The sequence below is a fragment of the Piliocolobus tephrosceles genome, chromosome 2, assembly GCF_002776525.5.
Source record: "Piliocolobus tephrosceles isolate RC106 chromosome 2, ASM277652v3, whole genome shotgun sequence".
In the NCBI taxonomy this organism is placed as follows: Eukaryota; Metazoa; Chordata; class Mammalia; order Primates; family Cercopithecidae; genus Piliocolobus; species Piliocolobus tephrosceles.
Genome location: NC_045435.1, coordinates 39,671,086 through 39,686,252, shown reverse-complemented (window position 1 = coordinate 39,686,252; position 15,167 = coordinate 39,671,086). Strand labels below are relative to the sequence as shown.

Genomic DNA, 15,167 nt, shown 5'->3' with positions numbered 1-15,167 from the left:
CCTAGTACCTAACAGTAAGTACATAGTACCTAGCAGGAGTTTGGTGAACATTTGATCATTATCTTACCAAATTCTAGTGGGAATTTCCAAAACTTATTTCAAAATGATTTCAGTTCCTTAAAGGAATTAGAGAGAGCAATAATGAGAAAGCTGTTTCTAGCATTAACCTAAAGGCAGTGCTTCATTTTTACTTAGATCACTTAAGTTTATTTGTGGAATGGTGGTTTATTTTTCTGTAGCATTCTGAAAGTTTTCATTACAACAGCTTAGTCTTTCAGAAACTTATTTTAAAGCCTTGAGATATCTTTAGTTTACATATTGTTGATGAAAAGTATAGACCTGAGTCAGACTTGGGTAACTCACTAGCTGTGTGATTCCAAGAAGTAACTCAATTTTTGTGCTCATTTAATTCTTCATCAGTAAAAGGGATAAGAATACCTACCTCATAGGTTGCTGTGAAAATTAAATGGAAAAATGCATGAAGAACACTCGGCACAGTGTCTGAAACATGGCTGTATGGAAAATTGCCCAATAAGATGGTAGCTGTTGTTATTACTTAAGCAACATAATGTCATAGAATATTAAAATATTATTGTGCCTCTAATGTTCACTATTTAGATGTATATAAGTGTAACTCTTTCATATTCTTAATTTTCTTAAATTTTTATTTCTTTGCAAGTGAGCGCTTCAGGGCTCTTCATTCTTAGTATGAGTTGGAGTTGCATCTTGCTCATGGTTGTGGCAATGCAACTTGGCAAATATGGCCTCCAGAAACAATCAACTAAAATCCATGTGAGGGGCTAATTTCTGTGAGGGGGTCAAGCCCTTTGTAGCTGTAAATGAGTTTCCACACCTCAACTTTTTCAGAGTAAGTAGTTTGTTTTTTATTGATAATAGAAGGATGGGATTTCTCAAATGCTGTGGCTGCAGGCCTCAACCTAAGATTTGTAATGCTTTTATAGTTATTCAGTGTTTTTCCTTTTAGAAATGAGAATTTTGAAAAATAGGCCAGTCATGGTGACTCACACCTGTAATCCCAGTACTTTGGGAGGCTGAGGCGGGCAGATCACCTGAGGTCAGAGGTTCGAGACCAGCCTGGCCAACATGGTGAAACCCCGTCTCTACAAAAAGTACAAAAATTAGCTGATGTGGTGGCAGGCGCCTATAGTCCCGGCTACTTGGGAGGCTGAGGCGGGAGAATAACCTGAACCTGGGAGGCGGAGGTTGCAACAAGCCAAGATCGTGCCACTGCACTCCAGCCTGGGCGACAGAGTGAGACCCCATCTCAAAAAATAAACAGACACCAAAACCCACCTTGAGATATGTTCCCCGCCCCCCCCATAATACTGCAAAGAAGAGTTGTGGTTTTTTATTCATGTGGTGTGATTTGTGTTGAACGAAGTATTAGGAAGTATTATATCTTTTCTGTGTTGTCTTCAGGATTCGATTGTGGAAGAGGCGTGGGGGCTATGGTTCTCAGCTGATTCTGCAATATGGGTCCCCTCTTTATGGATGGGAATTAGAGGTGGAGGTAGTGGAGCTGAAGATACTCTTGGTAAGATATAACACTGCATTTAGTAAACTTTCGTGTCAGAAATTATGCTACCAACATAAATAACTCTAGAAGTTTTCTTTTGATAGAAAATTGTAGCTCAGTCACAGCCCAGAGAGTTGTATCTAAAGTTTACTATTAGCACTTTAATTTCATCAACAGGCAGGGACAAAAGACCTTTCACTTAGGATATCCTGGATTTGTGGTTTCAGATATTTGCTGTGTGTGCCAGCTTGCACTCCTCCCTCAAACAGAAGACACTTTATTAAAAATTCTTAAGTGAATTCCAAAAAAATCACAATCACCTTAATATTCATTGGTAGCGTATGGCTCCAGACTGATTTTATTAGGTAACAAAGGTTGCCAGGTAGGAAGCAGAGCAGCCGCTGGGGGAACCCATGTCACTCCCTACCAAAAAATCTTTCTAGCCCACTAATTAGAGCTAACTAAATCCTCCCTTGAACTGTAGCACTCCCTCCTCTGCCCCGCTACTTTGAGAGGGCCAAGCTTTTATCAGTCATTCACAATGCAATATTGTAAAGAAACTGCCGTCACTTATTTTTAAAACCAGACACAGAACCCACCAAATTTTAACAGAATAGAACTCTGGAAGGAGAGCATCTTGGAGGGGACAGGTGAATTCCTCCAGATTTCTCTCACCTGGAATTCTGCTTTCACACCTGTGCCCAGCCTTCAGCAGCGTGGCTGGGCACAGAAACATTACTGCGTTGTTTCCACTTAGCTGACATTTTAAAAATGAACTTTACCAAATTGTAAGAAAGAGACAAAAGGGAATAATTACCTAAAATACAGACAGTACAGTATAATAACCACCATCCCCAAAGAAAAGTTTCTGATCCAAAGCTCTAACTCCCCTTTAGTTTCTACGGGCTGGCGCAGCTTCACGTGGCCTTACTAGCTCTCTTTAAGCCTTGTTCTTACCGGGACCCCTGTCACAAATTTGGATAACAAACCTTTCTTATTCAGATTTTAATATTACTTTCTGCCTGAGGGGATATTCAGTGGTGTTGATGGCAGGGGGATGGGAGAGAAAGGGATGTAGCCAGGCAAGCAAGCCTGTCTCCCCTGCTTAGAGGTTTCTAAGGCTTACCCCTGGAGAGCCGCCTGGGAAGATTGGAGGCCTGGGTGGGAGGTTGCCAAAACCAACCTTCTCCTCCTTTGCAATTAATTCTGCCTTTGTCATTTATTCAAATACAGTAGTTTTCCAGCATCGTGACAATGGAGCGCTAAAGGTCAAGACCATAAGTGGCCATCTTCTAACTTTAATCTTTCTCAAATCAGTTGCCAGACCAGCTTAGTAGCCTCCCTCTGCCTTGGCTCTGGTTCGTTCTGTTGCCTTCTGATCAAATGTTCCCTGCTCCCCTCCAGACAAGGAGAGAATAAGATGCACCTGCATCTTGTGCTCCTGACACACAAAACTTCAGCCCTGTTCTCTGAATAAATCCTGCTTTTTCACACCTCCATCATTTTGTACATATGGTTTCCTTGGCCTGGAACACCAAGCTCTGTTAGTTGTTCCCTGCTCTGTGTGAATGTAACTGAGATGAAGGAAAGAAAGAGAGAAATAGAGCATGCTCATTTGTAGCCTAAAGAGCCTGAGCAGGGAGGGTAGAAGACTTACCCAGGTGTACACCACCTGGTACCTCGCACTGTGCAAGCACTCAGTGAGCAGCACCCAAGTATGAGGCAAAAACAATCCCCGAGGATTTCTGTGCCTAGTTGGAGTTTAGAAGGGAAAGCTACGAAGAGAGCCCAGATCAGGGAATTTTATCCTATGCTGTCCCTGCAGGAACAACTAAGTGTTTCTTTGGAATGGAAACCTATTACTGAGACATTAAGGTGCCTTCCCTATAAGATAATACTAGCTGGCTGTCCAGTCCATCAGAAATAAACCAAGGGCACACCCTGTTGGAAACATTACTAGTCGTTTGACAAGTCAGGCATCTTCCATCTGGGCCTAGTTTTCACATGTGAAAAACAAGGGTGTTGGACTGAATACATGACGATCTCTATCATTCCTTACAGCTGCTCGTTCTGAAATTCTGTGAACCTGTAAATGTGATGTTGCTTCAGAAATGAATGTCAGTGATCTTGAGTTGTAAAAGTGATCTGAGTGATGTAAAAGGAGAGTATGCTAGATGTTTAAATGTGCCGAAGTATGATTTTTTGGAAATTCATTTCAAGTACAGTAGTTCTACTACTTTTTTCCCTGTAGATAAATTTTGAAAGTCCCATCAGAATACAGAATTGAGAGAGGACGCACACATGCATGTTTTCTGTAACAGACGTTTACTATGGTCACCACTAGATGGCACCCTTGTATTAGTAAGGAGATTTTTCTCTTAGAACGGGCTTCGGGATGACTTCTAATAAAAATAGATAGTAATGAGTCAATAGCTGAAACTGAGGAATGAGCAAGTGTTAACCAGAGGAAATAGAAATGGATGTGTTTCTATCACTGATGACTTGATCCATAAGATTCGAGGTAAGGAAAAGCTGGAGCTTTCAGCATTGCCCTGAGGGAGATTATTTTATAAATATTTCTTAATTGTAAAGCATAAGATGCCTTTAAATCCAAGATGAGTATGATTTGCTTGATGAAAAGGGGTGCCATATTTCAGCAGTTCTTTGGTGCGATGGTTTGTGTTAGTCTGAAGCCAACCTTCCATCTATTCTTAGCTTCAAAAGCAAAGTTAGTCCTGCAAAGTTGGAAACACCAAGTAGTTACCAAGTTGAGTAAATCCCGTTGAACCAAAAAGTGAAAGCTTGAGTCATCTTTTAGCCAAGGAATCATTTGATTTATGCTTCTGTGGCAGGAGTTGAATGGTTACAATGTGTTAAAAGGGAGCAAGAAAGCTTCGGAATATTTGTAAAAATTTGTATGACTGTGGTATGTCATTTTTATAGTTCTATTTACTTTTCTTGGGAGAGGATTTTTTTTCTCTTCATTCACTGTAAACATCTTTCCATTAACTTTTAAAAATGTGTTATTTTTTTAGAGCAGTTTCAGGTTCACAGCAAAATTGAGAGGAAGGTACAGACATGTCCCATACGCCCCCTTACACCACACGTGCATAGTCCGCCATTATCAACATCCCCAACCAGAGTAGTACATTTGTTACGATTGATTAATGTACATTGACACATCATTATTGTCCAAAGCCCATAGTTCACTCTTAGCGTTGTACAATCGTTGGGTTTGGACAAATTTATAGTGATGTATATCTAACATTATACTGTCATACAGAGTGTTTTCACTGTCTTAAAAATCTTCTGTGCTCTACCTGTTCATCCCCCAAATCCCTGGAAGCCATTTATCTTTTCACTGTCTCCATAGTTTTGCCTTTTCCAGAATGTCATACAGTATGCAGCCTTTTCAGACTGACTTCTTTGACTTAGTAATACATGTTTAAGTTTCCTCCATGTCTTTTCATGGCTTGATAGCCCATTTCATTTTAGCATTGAATAATACTCTGTTGTCTAGATATACCACAATTTACCCATTCTCCTAGCAGAGGACATCTTGGTTGCTACCAGGTTTTGCCAATTATGAATAAAGCTGCTATGAACATTTGTGTGCAGGTTTTTATGCAGATGCAAGTTTTCAACTCCTTTGGATAAATACTAAAGAGCATGGTTGCTGGATTATATACTAAGGGTATGTTTAGTTTTGTAAGAATCTGCCAAACAGTCTTCCAAAGTGTCTGTACTATTTTGCTTTCCCAAGACTAGTGAATGAGAGTTTCTTACTCTACATCCTCTGCCGCATTTGGTGGTGTCACTGCTCTGGATTTTGACCCTTCTAATAGGTGTGTAGTGGTGTATTGATTATACATGACGTAGAGCATCTTTTAATATGCTTATTTGCATCTGTAGGTCTTCTTTGATGAGGTGTTTTGTTGTTGTTGTTTGTTTGTTTTTTTGAGACAGTCTCACTCTGTCACCTGGGCTGGAGTGCAGTGGAACAATCATAACTCACTGTAGCCTTGAACTCCTGGGCTCAAGTGATCCTCCTGCCCCAGCCTCCCAAGTAGCTGGGACTACAGGTGTGAGCCACCATGCCCTGCTAAATTTTTAAATTTTTTGTAGAGACAGGATCTTGCTATGTTTCTCAGGCTGGTCTTGAACTCTTGGCCTCAAGTGATCCTCCCACCTCAGCCTGGTAAAGTATCTTTTAAGGCAGCAGTCCCCAACCTCTTTGGCACCAGGGACTGGTTTCATGGAAGACATTTTTTCCATGCACTGGGGGTAAGAGGAGGGGGTGGTTTTGGGATGAAATTGTTTCATTTTAGATCATCAGGCATTAGATTCTCATAAGGAGCACTCAGCCTAGATCCCTTGAATGCACAGTTCGTAATAGGGTTCATGCTCCTATGAGAACCTTAACACTGCTGCTGATCTGACAGGAGGTGGAGCTCAGGTGGTGCTGCTCACTCACCTGCTGCTCTCCTGCTGTGCAGCCCAGGGACTGGGGAACCCTATTTTAAGGTCTTTGTAAGTTTAGAATAACAGTCCTTTGTCAGATATTCTCTATTGCAGATATTTTCTCCTGGTCTGAATCTTGCTGAATCTTGTCTTTTCATTCTCTTTACAGTATCTTTTGCAGAGCAGAATTTTTTTTTTTTTGAGACATAGTCTTGCTGTGTCACCCAGGATGGAGTGCAGTGGCATGATCTCGGCTCACTGCAAGCTCCGCCTCCCGGGTTCACGCCATTCTCCTGCCTCAGCCTCCTGAGTAGCTGGGACTACAGGCGCCTGCCACCATGCCCCGCTAATTTTGTTTGGAATTTTTAGTAGAGACAGGGTTTCACCATGTTAGCCAGGATGGTCTCAATCTCCTGACCTTGTGATCTGCCCGCCTCAACCTCCCAAAGTGCTGGGATTACAGGCATGAGCCACTGCGCCCGGCCAGGCCAGAGCAGACATTTTTAATGTTAGTCAAGTCTAGTTTGCCGGTTTGTTGGACTTCAGACATTCCAATGACAAATGCTATGGCACATCTTTTCATATGCTCATTTGTCATCTTTTGGGGCAAGGTGTCTATTCAGGTCTTCTCATTTTCCAGTTGGATTGTTTTCTTGTTGAGATTTAAGAATTCTTTCTATATTTTGGATACAAATTCTTTATCAGACAGGTGTTTAGCAAATATTTTATCTTGCTCTGGGGCTTATCTTTTGATTCTCTTAATAGTGTCTTTGAGGAAGCACAGATTTTTAAATTTAATAATGTACAGCTTAACCAGATTTCCCTTTCATGGATTGTGCTTTGGTATTGTGTCTAAAAACTTGTTACTCTAGATATTTCGATTACCCTGATTTGATCTTTACACATTACATGAATATATCAAAATATCACATGTACCCTGAAAATATGCACATCTATTATATATCAATTTTTATAAATATTTATTTAGAGACAGGGTCTCTCTCTGTCACCCAGGCTGGAGTGCAATGTCATGATCATGGCTCACTGCAGCTTTGATCCACAGGGCTCAAGTGATCCTCCCACCTCAGCTTCCCAAGCAGCTGGGACTACAGGTGCACACCACACACTTGGCTAGTTTTTGTGCTTTTTGTAGAAACAGGACTTCTCCGTGTCATGCGGGGATGGTCTTGAACTCCTGGGATCAATAGATCTGCCTGCCTTGGCCTCCCAAAGTGCTGGAATTACAGGCGTGAGCCACTGCACCCGGCCTCAATTTATTTTTTAGAGATGGGGTCTTGCTGTGTTGCCCACACCAGTTTCAAACTCCTGGCCTCAGGTGATCTTCCCACCTCAGTCTGTGATCCATTTTGAGTTAATTTTTGTGAAAGGTGTCAGGTCTGTGTCTAGTTTTATGGGTTTTTTAAACATATAGTCATCCAGTTGTTCAGCACCCTTTGTTGAAAAGTCTTTTCTTTCTCCATTTAGTTGTCTTTATGTCATTGTCAAAGATCAGTTATTGCTGGATCTATTTCTGGCCCGTCTGTTCTATTGTTGTATGTGTTTATTATTTTGCCAATACCAGGGCTACCTTGATTATAAGTCTTAAAATCTGGTAGTAGAAGTCCTCTAACTTTATTCCTTCTTTTTTCAGTTTCATATGGGTCTTTTGCCTTTCCATATAAACTTTGGAATCTTTTTGTCAACATCTACAAAATAGCTTCCTGGGATTTTGAGTGGAATTGTGTTGAACCCATAGAGCAAGTCGGGAATAATTGACATCTTAACAATAATGAATCTTTCAATCCACAGGCATGCAGTATTTCTCCACTTATTTAGATCTTGGATTTCTATTACCGTTGTTTTGCAGTTTTTCACATAGCAGTTCTCTGTTTTGTTAGATTTATATGTGTTTTCATTTGGTGTTAGTATAAATGGTATTTTTTTAACTTTGAAATTTTAGTGGTTCATTGCTAGTATAGAAAAAGGCAATTGACTTTCATATATTGACCTTATATCCTGTGACCTTGCTATACTTGCTTATTAGTTCTAGGATTTTGTGTGTGTATGTTTGTAGATTCCTTGGGATCGTCCATATAGATAATCATGTCATCTTTGAACAAAGACAGTTTTATTTCTTCCTTTTCAATTTATTTACCTTTTATTTCTTTTTCTTGTCTAACTGCACTGGCTAGGACTTCCAGTATGACTTTCTTCATATTCTTTACTCAATAAGATAGAATTGTTCCCAGCTCAGTTTTCTCCCCAACCAGTTGTGAAGGCATGTACACTTTCTACTTCATTTTTACTATCAGGGTATAAAATTGAATGTCTTTTTTTTTTTTTTAAGTTCTTCTATATCCTTACTTATTTTTTGTCTGCTTGACCTGTCTTGCACTTAGAATGATAATGTTGTCAGCATCTCTAATTATTAATGTGTTTCTAATTTTCCTTGCATCTTCTATAGCATTTGCTTTAGCAAAAGTTGTTGCTATGTTATTTGATACATAGATATTTATAACTGTTATTTCTTCATTGTCAGTTGTGGCTTTGGCATTTTAAAAAGTCTTTGTCAGAATTAATGCTTTTTTTGTCTTAAATCTTACTTTATCTGAATCAAAATCATGACCCCCTACTTGCTTTTGGTTTCTATTTGCCTGATATGCCCTTGTACGTTCTTTTATTTTGTGTCCCTTAATTAATCATTTTAATATTAGCATAGAGTTGGGTTTTGTTTTGTGAGCCAGTTTGAAAATCTTTCATATAATGGGTGAGGTAAGCCCATTCATAGTTTTTGATATGACAGATATGTTTATCTTACTCTGTTATGTTATAATTGCTACATACTCTGTTATATTTGCTGTATTTGCCTACCTGATTTGTTTTCTTTATTTTCTTTCTTTATTTTTTTTTTCAAGAGATCAGGTCTCGCTGTGTTGCCCAGGCTGGAGTGCAGTGGCTATTCACAGAAGTGATCATATCACATTTTAGCCTTGGACTCCTGGGCTCAAGCGATTCTCCTGCCTCAGCCTCTCAAGCATCTGGGACTATAGATGTGTACCGCTATGTCCAGCTACTGAAACGTCTTTATATCTTTTTAAATGCCCTTAGTCCTCTGTTTTCTTATTTAATTTTTTACTCTCAAGCTTGTCAGTTTTTAAAGGTTGTCTTTTAACTCCCACCTATTGCCAATACAACAGTGAGCTTATTCTACTTTCCTCTTTCCCTTCTCCCATTTTAAACTTATGTTATTTTTAGCTTGTCAGAACATATAACATTTATATATTATTATTCTGCCCTATCCCAACCTTCGTTTTAGTCTTAAGACCACATTTAAATATATTAACTGTTCACTGTCTGTCCTTTTGCCCAAATTTCTCATCACTTTTTAGTTGGATGAAGCTCATTCTCTAGTAGTGTCAGGAGCTGTGACATATTAGAGATGTTACCTTACTCACAAGCTAGTAAGTTTGCTTGTTAGCGTTTCATGGATCCTGACAGAAAACATGAGACTGTTGGGCCAGATTCAAATATATTGCCATATTACTCATGGCAGAAACAATATCCAGAACACCCTCTTCATTTGCATCAGTTCTCTATGTCCCACAAGTCCCATGGGGATGACACATTTGTGTCTAGATGAATATCTAGATATGCAGTGGTTTGTGTTAGAACACTTGAGGAATCTAGTGTTTTTATAGTAAACAAAGGCTCTTTGGGAATCAATGCTATTTTATCCCTCCAGGTTGCTCCTTGAAAACACAAGCCTGGCCGGGCGCGGTGGCTCAAGCCTGTAATCCCAGCACTTTGGGAGGCCGAGACGGGCGGATCACGAGGTCAGGAGATCGAGACCATCCTGGCTAATATGGTGAAACCCCGTCTCTAATAGAAAATACAAAAAACTAGCCGGGCGACGAGGCGGGCGCCTGTAGTCCCAGCTACTCGGGAGGCTGAGACAGGAGAATGGCGTGAACCCGGGAGGTGGAGCTTGCAGTGAGCTGAGATCCGGCCACTGCACTCCAGCCTGGGCGGCAGAGCAAGACTCCGTCTCAAAAAAAAAAAAAAAAAGAAAACACAAGCCTACGAAATGACCTGGGAAAAGAGCAGTCAGGATCTTGCCTTTTTGGCATACGTAGTAGGAATTAGCAGGAATGCCCAGGGCCCATGGCAGAATGCCTCTCCCCAAAAGAAGAGTCCCAAGAAGGGCTGTGAGCATAGTATTCTCTGAGTCCATCCATGTTTAAGACGTTTTCTGTAGCCTTGATATTTAAAGGACTGATTTGCTAGATACAAAATCCTTAGTTGACTTTTTCTTCCCTTAAATTTCTTGAAAATGCTGCTCCATTCTCACCTTGTTTTTATGTTTCCGTTGGGGAGTCTGATGTCTTGATTATGTGGTCTTTTTATCATAAAACTCTTTTGAGATATGTGGTCTTTTTATCATAAAACTCCAAGGTCTTTCTCTGTCTCTCTCTGTAAATACACATACTTTTTAAAGTCTAATAGTTTTACTAGGATATGCCTCAATTGAGCTTTAAAAGGTGATCTTCCCAGGTACCCAGTAGGCCATTTCAATATGTAGATTTGAGCTTTCTTTTGTTTCTGAAAGTGTTATTAGACTATAGTTTTAAATTTTAGTTCTGTTTCATTGTTTTGTTTCTCTTTTAATTTAGGGATTCCAAACGTGTGTTGAATCTTCTTTGCCTCCTTCCCTTTCAACTACTTTATTGCTGATCCGTCTTTGTTTATCATATTTTCATTCTCATGGTTATTTTGCTTTTATTATTCAATTTCCTTTATTACATTTTTATTTGAATCTGTTCTCCCTTGGGCACTTTGATATTTAGTCTTCATTTCAGATAGAATTTTATCTTTTTCTTTTTTTTACTGAATTCAATCAGTTTTTCTTTCAGTTCTGCCCACTTTTAGTCCACTTCTATTTTCAGTTTTTGAATTGATTAAACCTATATTTTTTTCATAGCCCAAATGCCTATTTAAGGATATTTAATTCAGTTTGGGTTATTGTGTTAAAGTTTCCTTTGTGATTATTTTTTTGGAGGGCATTTTCATTAGCTGAAATGTTTTGATCTTCTTTTTCTATTATCTCATGAAAATGGTTTTGTGTAGTTGTAAACTACTTGCATCTGTTCCTTTTGTAGACAGGATTGGAAGTTTGGGTTAGTTTATAAGATCCCTAGTTTGCAAACTCTGTAATCCTTAAATGCAGTGAAGTATAGTCTCTTTAGTGGATGGCTTTTTGCTTGAAGAGGTCAGTGGGGGAGGAATTACATGCCCCTGATTGTTTTACCTCGCCTTTGTGTTACAGGAATCTAAATTTCCTCCTGCCTCTTTCTCTTTCCCCATCCAGTCACTAGAGGGCACCTCCTCTCCCTTCTTTTTTACTCATTTCTTCCTGAGAAGCAATGCCTTTTTCAGAATGCCATAGCATCCCACAGATTCTCTCTCTTCCCTGTGGTTAGTGCTCCAAATAAGATGTTTTTCAGTGTTTTTATAATTAAGGTAGACTGTCTCTTTCAGGGATGATTTTGGCTCAGATTTAGGCCTTCTGCTCTGTTCTTCTCTCTTCCATACCATTTTCCCAAATTCTCCTCACTTTCCACAAAGATTTGCAGTGGGACCTCAGGAGATAGCTGTGCTTGGAATTTGCTGTTTATTGTTTTTACTTATAGGTGTATTGAGTCTGTGTAGTCTGTGTCAGTTAATTGTGCTGAAGATGTGGGGTTTGTATGCTTGTATTTGTTACTGTTGATCTGTATAGATTTTCAGAGGAGTTCACATATTCAGCTATGTAGATATATTGTGATTTTTAACCAGTGCTCTATTTGTTAAATATGTTGGTGGTTTTAAAGTGTGCAGATTATAACTATACTTGTAGCTTAATGTTTATACAGCTGTGATTAATCTCTGGATAAATTTCCGGAAATAGATCAAAAGTTATATATTTCAGAACTTTTACTAATATAGATTTCCCAGTGTTCCTCCAGAAAACCCACAAGTATTTATTATTAATTTTTCTTTTTTTTTCTTTTTTTGAGACAGAGTCTCACTGTCACCCAGGCTGGAATGCAATGGCACGATCTTGGCTTACTGCAACTTCCGCCTCTCAGGTTCAAGGGATTCTCCTGCTTCAGCCTCCTGAGTAGCTGGGATTACAGGCACCCGCCACCAAGCCTGGCTAATTTTTGTATTTTTTTTCTAGTAGAGATGGGAATTCACCATGTTGGCCAGGCTGGTCTTGAACTCCTGACTTCCAGTAATCCACCCACCTTGGCCTCCCAAAGTGCTGGGATTACAAGTGTGAGCCACCGCGCCGGACCTATATTATTTATCAGGTTTCTGCTGGGTGGCAGGTGTGGCACTGACAAAGCACTGAGGATACAAAACTCAGTCCAACCCATGCTTGCCCTTAAGCCCAGGAGGTAAACATGAAGCACAGAGGGACAGTGTGACAAATGTTTCGCCCAAAGGGTAAGCTCAAAGAGGTATACAAACACAGAAGGAAGGCTGTAGGGCTTTCTGGAACCCTTTTCCATTATAAACAAGGTCACCTGTGTCCTCCCAGAGTATGAACATCCACAGTTTCTTACCTTACTGAAAACCTGACTCTCCTTGAAGACAGTGCCACCCTTGCTGCCACTCAAGGTGAGTCAGGCTGTTCACTCTGCCAACCCACCAGTCTCTCTCCTAGCTCTCATCCTGCGCCTTAGGCACCTGCGTTTGTCCTGAGATTCCCTCACGGATTCTTCTTTCTCCCTGCATCCCGCAAATGGTGCTCCATGGGCTCTGGCCCATAATCTTTCTCTTTCCCTCCGCAGTCTCCCTGTGTGGTCCCACTGTACCTTCCCACGGCTTCAGTGGCTCCCACATGCCACTCTGGGCCACATCCTTCTCCTGTGTCTCTGTCCCAACTGCCCACCTGGACATCTCCACATGGTTCCTCTGCAGACACCACAGACTCAGCATGTGCAAAAGCCATCTCATCATTGTTCCCTGACCCGCTCTTCTCTGTACTCTGGATCTGCTAGTTGCACTACCAGTTTCCACCTCGCTCCTAATGAGGAACCTGGGGCGTCAGCCTTTGTCTTCTTCACCATTTGCCCTCTGCTTCTCTATCTCTTTTCCTTTCAGGGAACATCATTTCTCTGCCACTTTGTGTTTCTATTCTTTAAAACAAAAAACAAAACCTCCTTTGCCTTCATCACCTACTTTAAATCTCCCCCTTTTCTCTTCGCTCTTGCCTTTTCTTTCTCTGTATTTTTCTAGCCACTTCATTGTTGCTTATCTTCTCCATTTCTCTTTTTCCTCTTGCTTCTCTAGTGGTTCCTTCTCATTCCCTGTTCACACTCTCCCGAGTCCTCACTGCCCAGATACCAATCTTGATCTTGTTCCTGTTCTTTTTCCTTTAGGGGATTTGAGTTTGGATGGGACAGCTTGAGTCTGGCCATTTGTAAAGCCTGGGGCATGGGAGAATGGGGTAAGCAAAGTATCAAATACCTTTTTTTTTTTTTTTTAATGTAGAAATAGGGTCTCACTATGTTGCCCAGGCTGGTCTGGAGCTCCTGGCCTCAATTAATTCTCCTGCGTCAGCCTCCCAAAGTGTTGGGATTATAGCCTTAAATACTTCTAGACTAAAATCCAACTTACTGTTTTCTCTTTCCCTTCTACACCAAGAGGTAGGCCAGTATTCGTCCTCTGAGCATACCTGGATTCCCAAATGACAACTCTGGGGCGCCTTGAAGACTACAGTTATAATTTTGGGGCAGACCATCAGAAATCCTCAAACCTGATCAAAGATACCTGAATGATCAGGAAGGAGGGCTTTAGAGGTATGTCAGTGTGCAAGCAGCAGCTGATCTTTGTGGTGTTTTTGTTGCTGCTGTTGTTTTTGGAGACAGGGTCTTGCTCTGTCACCCAGGTTTGAGTGCAGTGGTGTGATCACAGCTCACTGCAGCCTCAACTTCCCAGGTTCAAGCAGTCTTCCCACCTCAGCCTCCCGAGCAGATGTGACCACAAGTGCATGCCACCACACCCAGCTAATGTTTGTATTTTTGGTAGAGACGGGGTTTCGTTATGTTGCCCAGACTGGTCTCGAACTCCTGAGCTCGAGAAATGTGCCTGCCTTGACTTCCCAAAGTACTGGGATTACAGACATGAGCCACCGCTCCCAGCCCTGATCTTGGTGCTTTTCACGGTGGCTTTTCTTCACAGCCTTCTTGAGATGCGGTTCATCTTTATCACTTATCACACTGTAGCCTTGAGAAGTATGACTAATAACTTCAGGAGGCAGTTGAGTTCAATAAAGAGTATTTTGAACTCCTAAATTGTTCTGTTAATGACGGCTGCTCAGAAAGGAGTCAAGGTCTATAAATAATGGCAGATTAGCACCTTGAATAGACAGCTTGTTCTTATAGATTTTTGGAGGTGGAATATATTGTTTTTTTATTGACTTAAAAAAGTGAGTATGTGACAATTTAAGGTAGGAATAGTCTTTTAACCTTAATATACTTCTTGTTTAATTTTAATAAAGTAAGTAGGGTAGAATTTCAGATATTAATTAGTTCTATTCATAATACTTTTGAAGGAACATAAAGGATATGTTGTTCCACCCTTCTGCAATGGTCAAAATGGTGTTGCTTCCAGAGAGTGAACAAACATATGAGATCATTAAGTAATTACACAATTTATAGCTTATCTAAATATGATTTGATATTGAAAATTTTGGGCTGGGCACAGTAGCTCATGCCTGTAACCCCAGCACTTTGGGAGGCCAAAGCTGGAGGATCACTTGAGCCCAGGAGTTCAAGACCAACCTGGGCAACATAGTGAGGCCCTATATATGCAAAAAATCAAAGAATTTAGCCAGGTGTGGTGACACACACCTGTGGTTCCAGCTGCTCAGAGAGGCTGAGTCAGGAGGATTGCTTGAGTCCAGGAGGTGGAGGCTGCAGTGAGCTGTGACTGTACCATTTTACTTTAGCCTAAGTGACACAGTGAGACCCCATCTCAAAAAAAAAAAAGAAAAGAAAGTCTGGCTCTGATAAAAAGTTCTGCCTGTAGTAATCTATTTTTGGAGAGGAGTAGTAGTAGTTTTCTATTGATACATCAAAACATATCTTACAACTTAGTTGCTTAAAACAAAATGTTTCCAATC

The 15,167-nt window shown here is 40.5% G+C and overlaps 1 protein-coding gene across 3 annotated transcripts in view; it reads left to right on the top strand.

Moving 5' to 3' along the window:
* HACD2 (3-hydroxyacyl-CoA dehydratase 2) overlaps positions 1–15,167 on the top strand; it is a 94,825-nt gene that overhangs the window by 22,163 nt on the left and 57,495 nt on the right. The window contains exons 1-2 of one of the 3 annotated variants that reach the window (XM_023214898.2): positions 12,265–12,658; positions 13,423–13,490. The exons of 1 other annotated variant lie outside the window; for it this stretch is intronic. In XM_023214898.2, coding sequence (XP_023070666.1) covers positions 13,478–13,490 — 13 coding nt within the window. In that variant the 5' untranslated portion in view covers positions 12,265–12,658; positions 13,423–13,477. Of the gene's footprint in view, positions 1–12,264; positions 13,491–15,167 lie in introns of those variants that run through there. One more of the 3 variants, XM_023214892.2, reaches the window with a different exon arrangement.